Raw genomic sequence first — 15726 nt, 5'->3', positions numbered from 1 at the left:
ACTATTAATCACGCGCACTGAAACGGGTTTAGTCTGAGTTTTGTAAGTAATTAAATCCTTCCAGCGTTCGGTTCACCGTAGTTAACATGAAATTCCAATTTTCGGTAAATACTTTCTAACAAAATGTGTTCCAAATAAGTCATTTCGCTATAAGGATGTTCGCAGTGGTGGTTCACGAAGTTCCAGCTGAATGCGATGGGTGCGGATCGCCAACTCATTATCCGGGTCTCTGATAAATAACCCCTATATGGTACTTGTGAGTTCTCAGCTGCGTACCTCCGATCGGATTGAGGGTTAGTATTTTCATTCCTACACAACCCATAAAGAGGTACCCGGTGAACAGAAGGGATGCCCCTCTTCCACGGTTTAGCAGGCAACATCGAACCGGCCTCATCTTCCCCACAGTTAGCACGAATCTGAGAAAACCGCGGTGGAACAACAACGGTACCATATTTCATACAACAGCCAGTGATTTCTGAACCAGTCCTTTTATGGGGCGATTTCGACCAGCTGATAACTCGGTTGTCCAAGCGTACTAAGGGACCATCTGGATGTTTTCATCTTCGGTATATGTGATTCATCGCCTGACGAACCTTACATTCCTATAGTCACTCTGTACCGTCCAGGTTAACTCGCTATCATCCCATGTGTGCTAGAGTGCTGCGACAGGTACGCATCTGCTTTTGTCGTTACCTTATTCATTTTTATGAAAAAACGCCCTCATTTTGCAATCGAGAGGAGCGACGACCGATTTCAAGCCAATTCCACGGATTCAACCATAGATCCGGGTCGCTTGGATCCAGTTGCTGAGATATACTCATGTAAGCTTGTTCAGGACGTGTTCAACCTAGTAGAAATGTTTGTACGAATTTCAAATAAGCTCTTCAATACACAAGATAGATTGGAGCTAGGAATTCAAGAGCCAAAACTCTTCGGAATCACTGCCCTCAGTGACAGATAATAAGGAATGTCGCTTGTGATGACTGCTGCCAATTTTTCGCATTTAGATGTGACCTACCTTACAACCGTTTCGAACTAAAAGTGCACCTATTTTCCTAGATCGGCCGATTTTCTAGCTTTTCTGATTAATCGAGTCGGTCAACTCCCGCTCATTGGTTGATGTCTGTTGGTACGCTTGATATGCCCACCTTGTGCAAAACAGCCACCGCTGTATGTTGAGACAGAATAGCGGCAATTGGGAAAAAGTATGCTAGTAGCATGCTCCTGTTCGTTTTTGCTGTTGTATGTGCGGAAAACTGCGCTTGGGAATGACTGTTGAATGGTGTGTCAGCTAAACAGGCACGATGTCCTCTATGAGGACTGTCCATCAGCTCTTCTGATGATCTGACCTCACCGGCGTCCCTATTGGAATGGCTTAATCAAATGCGTCGTCAGTATGACAGTCACAAGAATACTTACTGAGATGACACCGTTGAGGCGAGTTTCCGGATCATTTATTTGATATTGTATTACGGCATTGCGCGGACATAAAAAATATAACAAGGCCTGAACCAGCAGCAGGTTGTCTGGACCAACTCATGCTCCGTCAAGTGTTACAGCAACGACATACGTCGCGTAATTTTGACCTTTCGTTCGACTTCGTCGGAAGATTCGTTCTTGTAATCGTTTTTGCAAAGGGTGTGAGTCAGAATCTCATACCGTTTGTGCTCACAAGCGTGTGAGGGTCAGAGCACATGCGGAGCTTTGCGAAGTTTACCTTACAAGCGATCGTGTCCGACAGCGTCCACTCTCACAACCTTGCCGTTATGATGATGACCGCAGAGGAGATCAGAAGGCACGATGTCTAACTCTCTGCGAACCAGAACCCTGTTGATCTGTAAGCTGTTCTGATTATTGGGAAAAAAGTATAACCGTTATTATGAAGACTGGTCAGGGTCACCGAATCGTCTGCCATATGCTGTTGAACCCAGCAGTGCTTTATCTGTCCCGAGATTCCACTGCCTCTATTGATGGTTGGGCGGATGAGGTAGACGCAAACGTTTCAAGGGGTGGAAGTGTGTTTGGCAATAGGCCCACCCGTGGCACCGAGGTTTTTTGGTCCTAAAGAGTGTGTCTATCACGCCGCAGTACGTGTTGTCGTACGGCTGCCAGGTTTGGCCTTAGAAAGCGTATGGTTTCAGATAACTTAACTGGAGTCAGTTAGAATCAACGAACTCACAAGGAGAGCGGCAGACGAGCGCCTGGTGAAGCACCACTTACTTCACCAGTACTACGAGCTGCGGCGGTTCAGTCTTGTGCTACGTATGCCGATCCAGAGTGGTGCAGCCCGTGTACTTCCCACCTGCAAGCCGCGGCATCCATAATCTCAATCTATTGAAATGCTCAAGTTGTCAGCACTGTGTATGTTTGTGGTAGACCCACACCAACCCCCTTCTTCTCTTCATTAACGGTTTTCCTTTCAAATGTTCGGAACAGACATATGGCAGCGAAACGCCAGTGAAATAGACTGATGTACATAAACTAATAACTGTTCATCAGTGGAACGCTTACGGTGCATACAACCAGGTAGCCCAAGCCCAGATAGAAGCAATCGAAAAGTTGGCATTATTGTCCGCGGTGATCATTATACCATCATGACTCGATAAAACGTCCTATTGAGCCCTATTGGCGCGAAGCTTGTTGAGAACGATATTTCAGTCAAAGTGAACTGAGACAGCCTTAAGAACGAGGAGAAACCGAACATGTATTCCGTTTTAGCGATCGGCAATTGCTCATCCCGACCGCAATGTTTAATTAGCATATGCAAGCGAATGCACGACAACGAACCAGAATCCCACTTTCAAGCAGACTTACATCCGTGGAGGAAGTAGTGAAGGCCTCCCATTGGGTTTGTATTACAGCGGTCTATACCAAAAAACTTTAGCTCGATACCGAATACAGATTAGGGCAGGAGTCCTCTGGATCCCCCCTGTCTGAGACACGAAAACCTGAAAGCGTTTGAGCTCTCGTGATTGGTAAAAACTGTGCGGTATATACGAATTAACTGTTTCCATCAAACAGAAACGGAGCAACTTAACACAGAATACGCCCGCGTTGAACAAACTTCCGAGTTCCGAAACAACAGCTACTACAGCGGCAGCCTGATCCTTTTTGCCATTATGCCACTGAGTATCCCTCAAACAAGCAAAAATAGTGAAAAGAGGATCTTTTACGAATCACTGGTATGATACTCAAAAAAGTTGTTCTCTGAATACAGTATGGGCCGCCGATAATAGTCCGTTAGCCAATCGGGTTCACGAAATCTGTATCGGATGATTTATTGGCTCGAGATGATCTTCGTTCACAGCATGATGCAAAAAATCTTCATTGTTGCTAACTTTCAAGTCTTCTGTAGATAAACAAACAAATGGGTACAAAAATTAGACGAATGGCAGAGAAGCACACGCGAAATCCCCCAAGAGCAGACAGGTCGTTTGAGACAACCATAACATAACCGACTTTAAGACTTCGTACAATGCACCAATACAAGGGAGAGACCCGTATGCTTGTTCGCTGTTCACGGTGAAAAAGTAATCCGGACGATGAGTCAAACGGTGTGGAATGCTCAGCCAGGTGTAGCTCGCCTATTAGCAACCTGGTTTAACCATCGGAATTAGCTTTCTGTAAGCGAAAACATCTTGCGGTTAGGATACAAAATACACAACTTGTAAGATATAGGAAATAACCTAACGACCACAGCAAGTAATTAGCATCTGGAGTTTTCGAGTACGATTGTCTATCACAGTTTCATCACATGTAAACCATTTTTAGCCATGACTACTCGTATTCAGTCAATTGGGAAAAAGCTTGGAACCGATTGAGAAGTCATTGTTTCATCAACGCAAGATTTTGACAACCACACTAACCGACAAGAGCCGTAAATTGATCTAGTGCGCTAATATGAAGGGGTCTTACTGATTAGTTCTCCGTCTGCCTTAAAACTTGGCCAACTAGGTGACCTGTGCACTTGGCCTGATGAAGCTTTTCTGTTAAAAGCGAAACATTGCCCAAATATAAACTACCGATTGTTTACCAAGCCCCTCTGAAGCTACTCGTTCTTTTACAAGGAAACCTGTATGCACAGTACGCTCTAAGGTACCGGAAGTACCAAGTGATCCGTCGCGAAAGAGTGAACAAACATTGTCCGGTTGAGACCCGCGAGACTAGAGTAACAGTAGCCCCACTAAATAATGTGGTGTTTACAGAATCTGGGGAAGTTCAGCACAATCTATTTTCCTGCTTCGTCTGTAATTTTTATGGCAACGAGTGCAGGAAAACGCCTATGAAAATAACTGAAAAATGAACCCCGATAAACGCCATCCAAATTGCACGGACTCATTACGAGGAATAATTCTATAATCAATGTTTCGACAGACTAATCGGATACGGATGGTTTTTTGGGATGATGGGTTGGTTGTGATGAAAAGAATGTTTGACAAAAAGAGTGGAACATTGAAGAGCTATAGACATATTGCGATTAGACAAAGGGCTCCGAGGCATGCACCGTTTGTACCATGCTGTTAAAATTCAGACAGACAGGTTTGTCATGGAAAATGTCAAATGATTGGTCTTTTTTCTAACCGAACAAATAGCTTACAAGCTGGTAGTGCAAATCTAAGGCGTTATCATTTAACTTTTTTCATCCATTTTCTTGAAACGACCATGCAGAACAGATAGACACCCAGCAGAACGCGCGGTGGGACATACTCCGAGGTATTTAATACAGATGTCGTCGGGAAAATTGTCGGGTCGGAAATGGGATCACAATTCTGTATTGCCAATTGCCCGACATCCGCTAGATACTGGCTCGTTCCGAATCTTGTGCAACAAAAGCCATAAATGGATAAATGTGCAAAAAATAACTGGCATTGATCAGACCACCTGCGAAAACTAACCAGCAAGTGTCCGTCCAACAATTTTTACTCTTCGTTTATTTAAGTGCGTGTTTTACTTAGGAAAGCAAGGGGAATCTTAATATATCCCAGCACGTCGACGACAATTTAACTTCATAGTATGTTGCGACATCGGCATCTGTTAACCAGCACTGCTGAAACTGCAACTATGTCGCACCGTCTTCTCACCCCTAAATGTGCATTTTCTTTCCCATATTCTGTGGTTTGCGGGAGCACACGACCAGATTGTGGCTAATCAGACCACAACAACCTAACACAAAGGTTTCAAGAGTTTAGGCATTGAACATTCGAACCTTTCTAGGATAGCCAGCGACAGTTTGCAAAATTCGAAGATCGGTTGGCAACCATGGTTGGAAGGACTGGGTCCGCCAATTTTACACCACGAACTGGCGAGCCACTGGTCTAAATTTACAGAGGCGCCATAAGATTCTACTGGCATTTACTGAACAAAGAGAAGCAATGGGTGAAGGTAACAATGTCTTCAACATGTCTTTATGATCAGTCTCTTGAAGGGTTTTTATCAGACCGGATATCCGCATGCTGTTGGCCGCTTGAGCCCTTGAGCAAGCAATATGGGCCCAACACAAGCTCCTGCTGTTCACATGTCAACAAAATAGCTTTGATTCAAAAAACTTCAGGTTTCACAACATCTCCATTACACAGAGTTGCGATGTACTCCTGTACACCAGAATGTTCAAAACTCGTATGAGATATCAGAAGCTCGACCTGATTGTATACCCAGTTTATATTTCACATGTCCTGGTAACGCAGTAGAGCAGTGACCGTCATTGACCTTTTCTCGGTACTTGGCTTTAGTACGATAGACGTCAGGAGCTCCACCTAACTGGGCGGAATTACCAGACGAATAACAGCTGCTCGACTCACCAGCCATTCGTCCTTGTATTGTTGGAAGGATATGGTCGGATTAGCCTTGTTTATCATCTTCCAATCCGGCAGTCGAACTGGACAGTCAGATAGCAGGTCGTTGAAAATAGAGGTTAATATCTGTGCCAAAAATTCAGAACCTCGTCTGGAAAAATGGAGGCCATCGTTGAAAAATTGGATCCAGTCCTAAGTCAAATAAGAAAGAGATGAGCACAAATGGATTACGCATCCGATACAGAGCCAAGAATCAGTGTAAGCAGAATGGTAACGAGAGTACAAAAGAGATAATCAGGTAATATTTCAGGAAGGTAGTTTCTCCAACAAAGTAAGAAACATACAAAACAAATCCAACTGTTCAACTGCATAGGAGGTATAGACAGGTATGAAAACGAAGCCATCCTAACTAGTCAATGAGGCAGACCAAACAGATTTCTACGGAACACAGTTCCACCTATGTACTGTTCAAGATGAGTGTCGTTTCATAAAAAGTAATCTAACGGTGTGCTCCCATTATGTTTCAACCTGGTGCATTCATTTCAAAAAACATTTTAAAGGTGACTCAACTGATGAAATAAGCAACAACCCGTTGGAGAGTCTCGCCTTTTAGGTTGGACACGATCCTACCAAATGAGCGAGCATATTGTATGCCTGACAGATAACAGTTCCATACACAACATTTTACCAACAAGCCAGGTCCGTCTATTGCACAAACTGGGGGATGAATGGAGCCATTATTTTTGGGTTCTGTAGTACGTATTGCGGTCGCATCATTCATAACAAACGTGGACACACATCAAGAGGAAAGAATGAGTGTTATCACCCGATGAACTAGACTCCACGAATGTGTTTACCCTATGGATATAACCACGTTAAACACCAAACGTACCGCTATAGACCGCAATCAAAAAGATTTGTTAGAATGGTTCGTGTTTTCTGGTGGTTAAAGTTGAACAGTAAAAGCTACTGGAACCATAGTATATACGGATTTTTTCGACCCATCGTAGTTTGAAGCCAGCGAAAAACGTCGTCAAAAACGTCATACGACAGCCAACTGCTTCGAATCAACTGATTAAGCAACAGCGCACTCAGTGGATGACAAAACATGTTTGCGATAGGATCACCGAGTTCAATAAGTAATTCAGCCAGTACTCAACCATTCTCAATCCACATTGAAAACCCATAGAGTTCCCAACGTGCGAGTTGATAAGTGGGATGTACCTAGCCACACCACTTTCAACTTCGCCAATTCCAAACAGTTCCAGTTGGCGAAACAGCACACAATGTGTAGTTGCATCACACAGGTAGATAGTGGATAATGGAAAACTGTCCGACTGTTCACAGCATGAAAGCGTAAGATGCCATGTGGCTCTACCAGGAAGCCCACAAAAGTTATGCCCGGCGGGTGAATACCAGTTAACTTGTTCTGCAGTATACAGCATGATACAAACATCGGATATAACACTTCGGAAAATACTCAGCATACGAACGCTGCAAGTTCAACGACGGAAAGCCAACAGTTAGCGAGCAGTGAGTAAATGTCTGACGTTTTGCGCAAACATGGCTTTGAACAAGTTGACGTAAGGGAGCCCCTCGTTCACAGCAACTTCCTCACACGCTGCGGCGTAAAATGGGCAATTTTTCAACTCCCGATCGAGTGGTGTGCCTGTGAATAACGAAGGAAAAGAAAGTATGTTTGTCTGAGGAATTCGAGAAGCTAAGAGTGACTGAGTCGTAAGAAGTGACTCCTCACTGTCGCAAAATAAACACGTGCAGTCAGGCATACTACTACAATGTTAAGATACAAACTTCAAAAGAATGTTGGTCAGCTGAAGGAAAGCGATATTTGGAGAAGGGAAGGTTTTGGAAATTCCATGAGGTTTGTGAAATCCTAAAAACTGCAAACAAGTTAAATTGGTGACAGTCCAGCAAACGGCTTCGATGCATTAACAGAATCTACGAAGATAAGTCGGATCGCTGGGGGCATCAAAGAGTGCCAGAGCTGCACAGTTCTGGACCAGAGACCGGTAAACTACGCAAATGTTAACACATTCGGATATGACGTAGGACCCACGCGTCTTCATTATCTGATAGAAACGGCCCTTCCTATTTCATTGCGCCATTCAAAATATGGTGAGGTGCTTTCGAGAGAACAAAGCAATTACCTCATTTCTTATTGCCCAGTTCATAATAGGTGGGGAGACAAGACAACAAACTTTCACTATTCACCATCAGTGGTGTTGAATTAGCAAAGATCGGGCAGGATATGGCGAAGCAGAAAGGAAGAGTATGCTAGAGCTTTCCGTGGGTTCGTGATGTGAAGCTGAACTTTTGCATCCCATACCACGACAAAGTCCAATAACCATCTTTACACTCTAATACTTTCCAATGCAGCCGTTATAGTCTACATCTCTGACACAACAATGCCATCAGTACAAGTACACACTAGGATAAGGATCAGCTCAGAGATATTGGGTCCGACTAATCCTCCAGAAAGTCACCACAAAATAAAATGAGATAGTGATAAGTATGGTTGCACAGCGCCTGAACGCCGAAGCAAACAGCTGCTACAGTGAACGATTCTCATAAGTCAAATTACATATATTACGGCATACTCAGGGACCCTAGTTTTGTAATTCAAAACCTGGTAAAATATTCAAAAGCGCACTTAGAATGCTTAAATCCTAGTGGAATCCAGATGGGTCTCACACATAGAGAACCTCCGTTCGTTCAGTGGGGTGGAACCAGATGACCAAAGAGAATCAGATCACACTTCCGTACGAAGCCCAGGCTCCACCTGAAAACTCGTATAGTTATGAACTACAACACCACTTATATAGAATGTCTGAATCAGCGAGTCTCCACTGGACGCCATCAGCGAAAACCTCGAGCCACGTCCTGCAGTATTGGGTGATGTCAATAGAAAATGGGTGTGTATAATTGGTGCTTTGGTATCGCCGAAATCGAGCAGGTAAGCTGAAAAAGTCGACTAGGATGGCTTGGACATATTTTTCGCTGCCTACACACCAACATAATTATCATCATCGACAGTATGACATCAGTGTTCAACACCGATGCTTCACTGCCGTAACCAACATAATCAGAGTTGCCCTTGCTCCTAAACCGCACCAAGACTAGCGTTGCCGTTGAGGTGGCCAGCTAAAAACGTGGATACACACTGTTAAGTCCGATGTAAGGCGTCTGCCTCTGCAGGCTATCTACGGTCTACGCTATTGGAACCAACACCGGTTCGTTAAGTCACCAATGACCACCGCATTTGAGAATCTTTGATTCGAGACGCCCAGAAAGCCGGCTCATTTTCACGCAGAAAAAAATCGTTTAGCTGTAGCATACTTTCGGCGGGCTCGGGTACTGCCAGATTGCGCAAACCTAGACAGCCGAAGTCGAGAGACAGATGTCGGGTTCGAACCACGGACCTTCTGGTCAGTAAATTCGTGCTCCAATTGATATTTCTAGTTGAAACGTGCTAAACACTCAGTTGAGTAACACTAAGAGATGTGAGTGACTCGGACGATAACAGTAAGAGTATTTTTTTATACTGAAGGGGGTTATGCTCCCCAAGGGAGATGTTTTGATGCGTTTTGAAAGATTTTCTGCATAACCTATTCGGTCTCTACCAACAGAAGGGCTAGTCATACGTGGTGGCTACATGGACCGACTTGTCTTGCGTAAAATCGTTGCACTCATCGCATAAACGTACATGAGAAGCTGCTGAAGCTGGAAAAACAGCGGACTAAACTCACGTAAAAAATCAAACGAGCGCTTATCACCACTATCGCTAGAACTACCTGGTCAAATCCTCCCCAACGCTCACGAACATACATTTACTGATAGGAAACTAGTAAATTAGTCTACGAGAAGGGCAACCATCACTGACTCACCTTCCGCAATGTGCCGACTCCCCCATCTGGCTTCGTCTAAGGGCGGGAGGCTAATCAACATAATGTGGTCTTTTGGAATGCCAAGTTCCTATGGGAGATAAAAAGTAAAATTCAAGGAAATTGAATATGTGACGAAAGTAGTATCCAAAAGGCCTACATGTTGCTGTTTTTAAAGATTTGCTCATTACGACGCAATAAGAGATGGAAAAGCACATTCCCCATAACATATTGGGTTATACAGGCTATTCAGAACTGATATTCAAAGTCAACACCAGGGTCTATTTAAGTCATATGTAACATCAACTGGACCGCGGCTACATTAAGCTCTGTGGTGACCGAAGTCATATACATCTACATGACGGTATGACGGAGTAAATCGGCATCGCATTATCCCCGTAGAAAGTGATCTCAAGGTTTTCATCAATGTTAGCACATTGCACTTTATACGAACTTTGCGAACATGAACTGCACGTAACCCTGATCCCCACCTTGATTCCTGTAAAATCAACAGGCAATGATATTACCGCCAACCCGCAACTGGCTTCCACCTCATTCGAAATCACGTGGTAAATGTGAAGCAAAATTAAACCATTCATGGACGTACTTAGTAAAAAAAAATCATAGGAAACTCAAGGGCAAATGGGTGTCAGTAGTCACACAATTCGGCTGGTAGAATCTTTCCTGTCAATACAGAAAGTCCGATTAAATCAGTCGACTCGATAAATTCTTCGCTATTCAGCCTCTCTGTTCACCATCTGAGATCCAAAATGAGAGACAATGGTGATTCAATTTCGGACCGGTTCCTACCATACCATAGTCCTATTACTTTACTTTTCCTCATATAGCGGTGATAACTGGTTAACCCAGTGATCTGACTACCATTAGTTAACCAATTACGGAGCCATTATGAAGAAGATTTCGATAAAATCCTTGTTATATTCATCCCAATAGGTCTTAAACGTCCATTCGGCTCTATGTTCATTAACACAGAGCTACGGTAGATCGCACAGGGAAATCTGATCTCAAATGCACCAAAACGGTATTATTTCAGCAGGTGTGACTGCAGTTAAAATGTCTTACAGTTAGATAGCTAACCATTGTTTTCAAGTTCTCCTTGTACTCATCAACTGGCACATGCTGCTCCGCGTTACTCGCATCATTTGCGCCCAAGAAGATGATAAACATACGACACAATGCCACTGACGCCCGGTCAGGGTACAGATCCGGCAGAATCTGACGGCACATACGTGTGTTATACCCGGAGTATCCTCGACCGATTATATCCACACGCCTGAGGGAATTTATAAAAAAGAAGATGCGTGCAAGAGATGGGTTAGAGTAATAAGAGGCGGGTTTTCTGGAGAAAAAACGGCAAGTGCAAACACATATGCAGGAGGGAAAACACCCTACAAGACAAACGGACATTCTGTCTACAGATTCGTCACCCAAGGAGCCAAATGACGTCGGACTACGTAACGTGAACTGGTTGAGTGGAAATGTGGTGCTGCATGATGCTAAAGTACGAGTTGATCATAGGGCTGATCACTTGCCCTTGGCCGAAAGGTAACATGTTCAGACACTTAACCGGGAGTTATGACTTCGAAATTCGTGGACGATGTGCACATCAGGTAATCCCCGACAAGTTTTCAGCATAAATTGACTTCCTTCACAGGACAAAATTCTAAATGAGACGCGAAAATGCTCCCGTTACCTACAAAACAGCATACAGAATTTTGAATGGAAACAAATCACTCCCGTTCAACTGTGAAGAGCGCACTGTGATGTAGTGCTATCTACTTCGAAGGCCCAGGCGTCCCTGTGGATAGCTAGCTCTACGGCTACTTGGGGTTATGGCGGTTGGTAGATCTTATGATCAAAACTACTGACCCATTCGATTCCTAACAGGAGGATTGCAAGCTAAAGTTCGTTTTTTTGGGGGACTACTAAGAGCAAGTTGTCAGATATGACAAACATGGATGAAGAACGCACACAAGTGGCATAACTTTCCGGTTATTCACAGTAAAATGACGATAGTCTTTATTCTATAACGTATGAACACTCACTCATTTGTAGTGTGCATCCGAATGATTGAAAGCGTCGCTAACAATAATGGATGAGTCTGTCACGCTCTTAATGACAACTGACCGAAGGGTTCTCCCTGGTGAGTTATCTGATCGCCCACTGACGCGCAGGAAAGTACATGTAAACGCGAACAAGTCCACAGGTGAAAATATGGGCGCTACGTCGTGAATTCAGACATGTCTCAATATTGTAGCTAAAAATGCTCCTACCCACCATCTCAACGGAAATCTGTATTTACGTTGCAATCAACTACATGTACCAGTGATGAGCTCTAGCGGACCTGGTAAATTTGCCTACGAGCGAATGAACCGGATGCTCTCAAATGTTGTCGGGTACTCGTATAGAGTACTGAACCTGACCTGAACTGATTATCCATCCACCCATTGTTTTAAAAGCAATGAACTCCGGGTGGTATTCGATTCGTTCGCTCTAGCCTCAAGCAGGAATGAAGAAGTGAAGGCATTGTACGATAAGCGTCCCCACCCAATAACCTATTTCGGCCAACCTAGCCGTCCACCATCGATTCTCAAATAGGATTTAAGACACAAGGGCCATTCAGGCATAAGAACCATTCAGTAATGGTTTGTCGCCTAAATACAGATAGGCTCCCTCAATGGTAATTACTGAACAGTTCCTCGTACAGCCTGTACGATTTTTACAGCACGTGGGCAGACTATTAGGATGAGTACGTCAAGCAGGTCTTTCTATTCCTGAAGATCATCAAAAATCGGATTCTTTGTGCCACAAATACACCGAGAACTTGGTCAGTCGTCTTTGAATTCTTTAGATTGACAGACTATCCCTAGAATGAGCACTGTTGGAAGTTTGAACCAGTCAGCATGAGTAAGTCTGAGAGCAGAGGGGGAAATCGAGACAAATAAAGTTTTCATCCAAATGATTCATTGTTAGTGGCACAAATGACGCGGATCGACCACAGGAAAGCAAATCACAGACTGAGTCTGTAAAGCTGTCAAGATACTGCGCAGGAACTGAAAGCACTATTCTAGAACTGTTATTTTCGAATAAAAATGGTAGCTACCATCTTTGTACAAATATCACAAATATTCTCATTTCTTGAATCGCAAATAAGCACTAATATCCTAACAGTGGTATTGTTGTCAATTTTGGGCATGACGGGCGATTTGAGAGAGAAACCAACATAACAAATGAAAGCGTTCCACAAAGGAAACACTGTGCCTCTGGATCGGTCACTAATCTGTTCGAAAAATTACGCATGAAACTCACCGAACGAAATTGTCCGCCAGGATGGCAAGCCAGCCACCATCGTAGCTCCATCCACGCTGAGGGGTTGGAACATCAAGGAGGGAAGAGTTGAGATGAGCACAAATGAACCCAAATAAAATTGCATTATCCACTGCCAACTGTAACAAAAAAGGAAACCCGCTTGATGTCCATTGTCAAAAGCTTTTCAATTTTATCGAGCCTGGAAATGACAGAGTGCATTTTCTAAGGGCCACTGACATTAAAACCTATCAGTTCTTAATCTACCGCTACGCGGTGATGTGCGAATATGGCGCCTCATAAACTTATAGGGTCAACAAGCAACTTCCAGCCAACCAGTTGAAGAAAGTATAATGAAATACACTTGCAGTCTAGCACGAAAGCGTTCTCAAAACCCAGCTCCCATCCCGGTGACGAAGAAAGTTTATTGGTTAACGTTAGCCAGTTGGTCATCAGATGAGCGTTCAATACGATGGTTTAAACTGCTTAGTTGATTTGACAAGCGACGGATCAACAGTTGAGCAGGCTAGACTAGATGTTCAGCTGTAGCACCCTCTCGGTGCCTAGCTGCCATACTACCAGAAGGAAGCACGAGGGCTGGGATACTGCCAGGTTACCCAAGCCTAGACAGAGGAAATCGAGAGGCGGAGGTCGGGTTCGGACCACAGACCTTCCGGTCGGTAAATTCGCGCTCTAACCACTTGAGCCATTTCGCCCCTAACAGTTGAGTATATTGGTGGTTTTAAAATTCTCCCCTTCCATTCACAATCTGATCTTAAGCTCCTGGGTTTACACTGGGTTGAAAAGGATAGGATAGCATCACCCGCGGCTCGAAGCAAACCGCATGTTTCAATGCCCATACTGCACGGTGGTTCACCAAAATATTTCGGTGTGATAGGGATGTCCGTAAAACAATTCGTACGTAAGAGGTCGTGGCACCTTGGTAAGTCTAGCCGATAGTCCTGACGATAGTCCACTACGTAAAAACTAATCCGACATACACTGTCCGCTACATAAACAATAAAATCCACACTATGGTCAATCACTCAATGTACGATCACGTAGCGGAAAACATTTCGTGGTATACCAAACTTCGCACCCAAGAAAGAACGGTATCGAGATTATTCACGGCACCACTCTCCTAAAGCTATAGGAACACGAATACCGCAAAAGGTCGAATCAGTTAGCACCATAGTCAACATACTACGCTTTTCCAAGCAGACAGGATTTCCTACAACACCAGTAGGGCAGTGAAGCACCGGTGTTGAACACTGATGTCATGCTGTCGATGATGATGATGACAACACCAGCCGAGTCGGCCCCATATTGGCCAAAGGACCGGTCTGTTCTGTGGTCAAACGCCACCTGGAACATTTTCCGTATTTTCCCTGTGTGGATTTTTGCTCGTTCATCACTTTTCGTACATAATCATAACACGTAGTCGATTATTGTTTAAAAACAATCTGTTCGTTCGAACAGCTTTCTGCACAATAAAATATCGGGTCTTATGAGAACATTGAATAGATTTTACACCATGATCAAGAGGATTAACGCCAAAATGAGATGGTCAGCCTTGTGAAGCTTCCAGTAGTAAGACAGCTATCACGCGTGAGTGCTGCGGGCTGAATGCTTTGCAGCTAGAAAAAGGGCGCACATTACACTTCCAGGTAGTCTTTATCTAGATGTAGTCTATTTCCGTTTAAACGGTAGTTGGGAAAGTTAGCAAACTCATACGGTGATATCTATCTGATAGAGACATTTAGGCCAGTGGATGTATAGTAACCTGTCTAGGCTTGGGAAACCTGGCAGTATCCCAGCCCTCGTGCAACCTTCGGGTGGCATGGCAGTTACGCACCGAAAGGGTGCTACAGCTGAACGATTATTGGTTATTGTTGTATAGTAATACTAAAATTTGAAAAGCAAACAGAGAGAATTTTATTGTGTAAAGGGACATAGGCGAAACACTCACCTGTGTCAGCGAATCGCCGAAACATATCATTTGTGGCAAAGCTGGAAGGACCGACATTTTGCCCCCAGAATCAGTCAGCCTTGGGGCGAAAGGGTGACCAGACTGATAAGTTACCGAAACGAACAATAAACCTACGAAAAATCCTATGAAAAAAACATAAACATTTGAAATGATTGCCGGTAGTATTTCAACCCGAATCTATGTGAACCATCGGCCCTAAAACTTACGTCTTGGTACGTCCATATGTCCAAAAAGCACCAATACCCCAGATTGTATCAGTAAAAACCCGTTGTCTTGACGTGGAGGTCAGGATTCTGGAACTGCACTGAGCTTATCACATGCATCGGTTAAAAAAATCCGCTCCAGTTGGAGTAATCAAACTGCATATCTCCATCTGGTAGTAGCTACGGCAGTTTGCTATGCGGCAGTGTACATCGGTAAGCGGATATACCTCCAAAGGTGTTCCTCTCATTGAATAGATCAAGCTGTCATGAAATTAGACAGTGGATTAGCTCGAAAAATTGATCCAGAGAGGCATGCACTGTTCTCGCGATGCACTGCGAGGAATCGTAGATGTGAAGACCATGTGTGTTACAATTGCATCAGTATCCCCGAACGTTTGTTGTGTTCTGTTTCAAACGTGAGCACAAAACTGGGCATAGGCCTTTGAATTAATCCCGGTAATCGCTTATGACGATATCCAAGCGGTCGGCTAACGCATGGATTCTATAGACCA

General features: G+C 44.0%; 1 protein-coding gene across 1 annotated transcript; it reads right to left on the bottom strand.

Moving 5' to 3' along the window:
* Positions 1-3179: 3179 nt before the first annotated feature.
* T265_08034 (hypothetical protein) lies at positions 3180-15233 on the bottom strand (the record flags this gene model as incomplete). The annotated part of the gene is made up of 8 exons (XM_009173728.1): positions 3180-3349; positions 5799-5984; positions 6685-7461; positions 9698-9785; positions 10778-10988; positions 13025-13080; positions 14991-15133; positions 15218-15233. The coding sequence occupies 6 exons, from the start codon at positions 15231-15233 to the stop codon at positions 7316-7318; spliced, it is 660 nt and encodes a 219-aa protein (XP_009171992.1).
* Positions 15234-15726: the final 493 nt, after the last annotated feature.

The sequence above is a fragment of the Opisthorchis viverrini genome (genome assembly GCF_000715545.1).
Source record: "Opisthorchis viverrini unplaced genomic scaffold opera_v5_200, whole genome shotgun sequence".
NCBI lineage: Eukaryota > Metazoa > Platyhelminthes > Trematoda > Opisthorchiida > Opisthorchiidae > Opisthorchis > Opisthorchis viverrini.
This window is presented reverse-complemented; position numbering and strand designations above follow the sequence as displayed.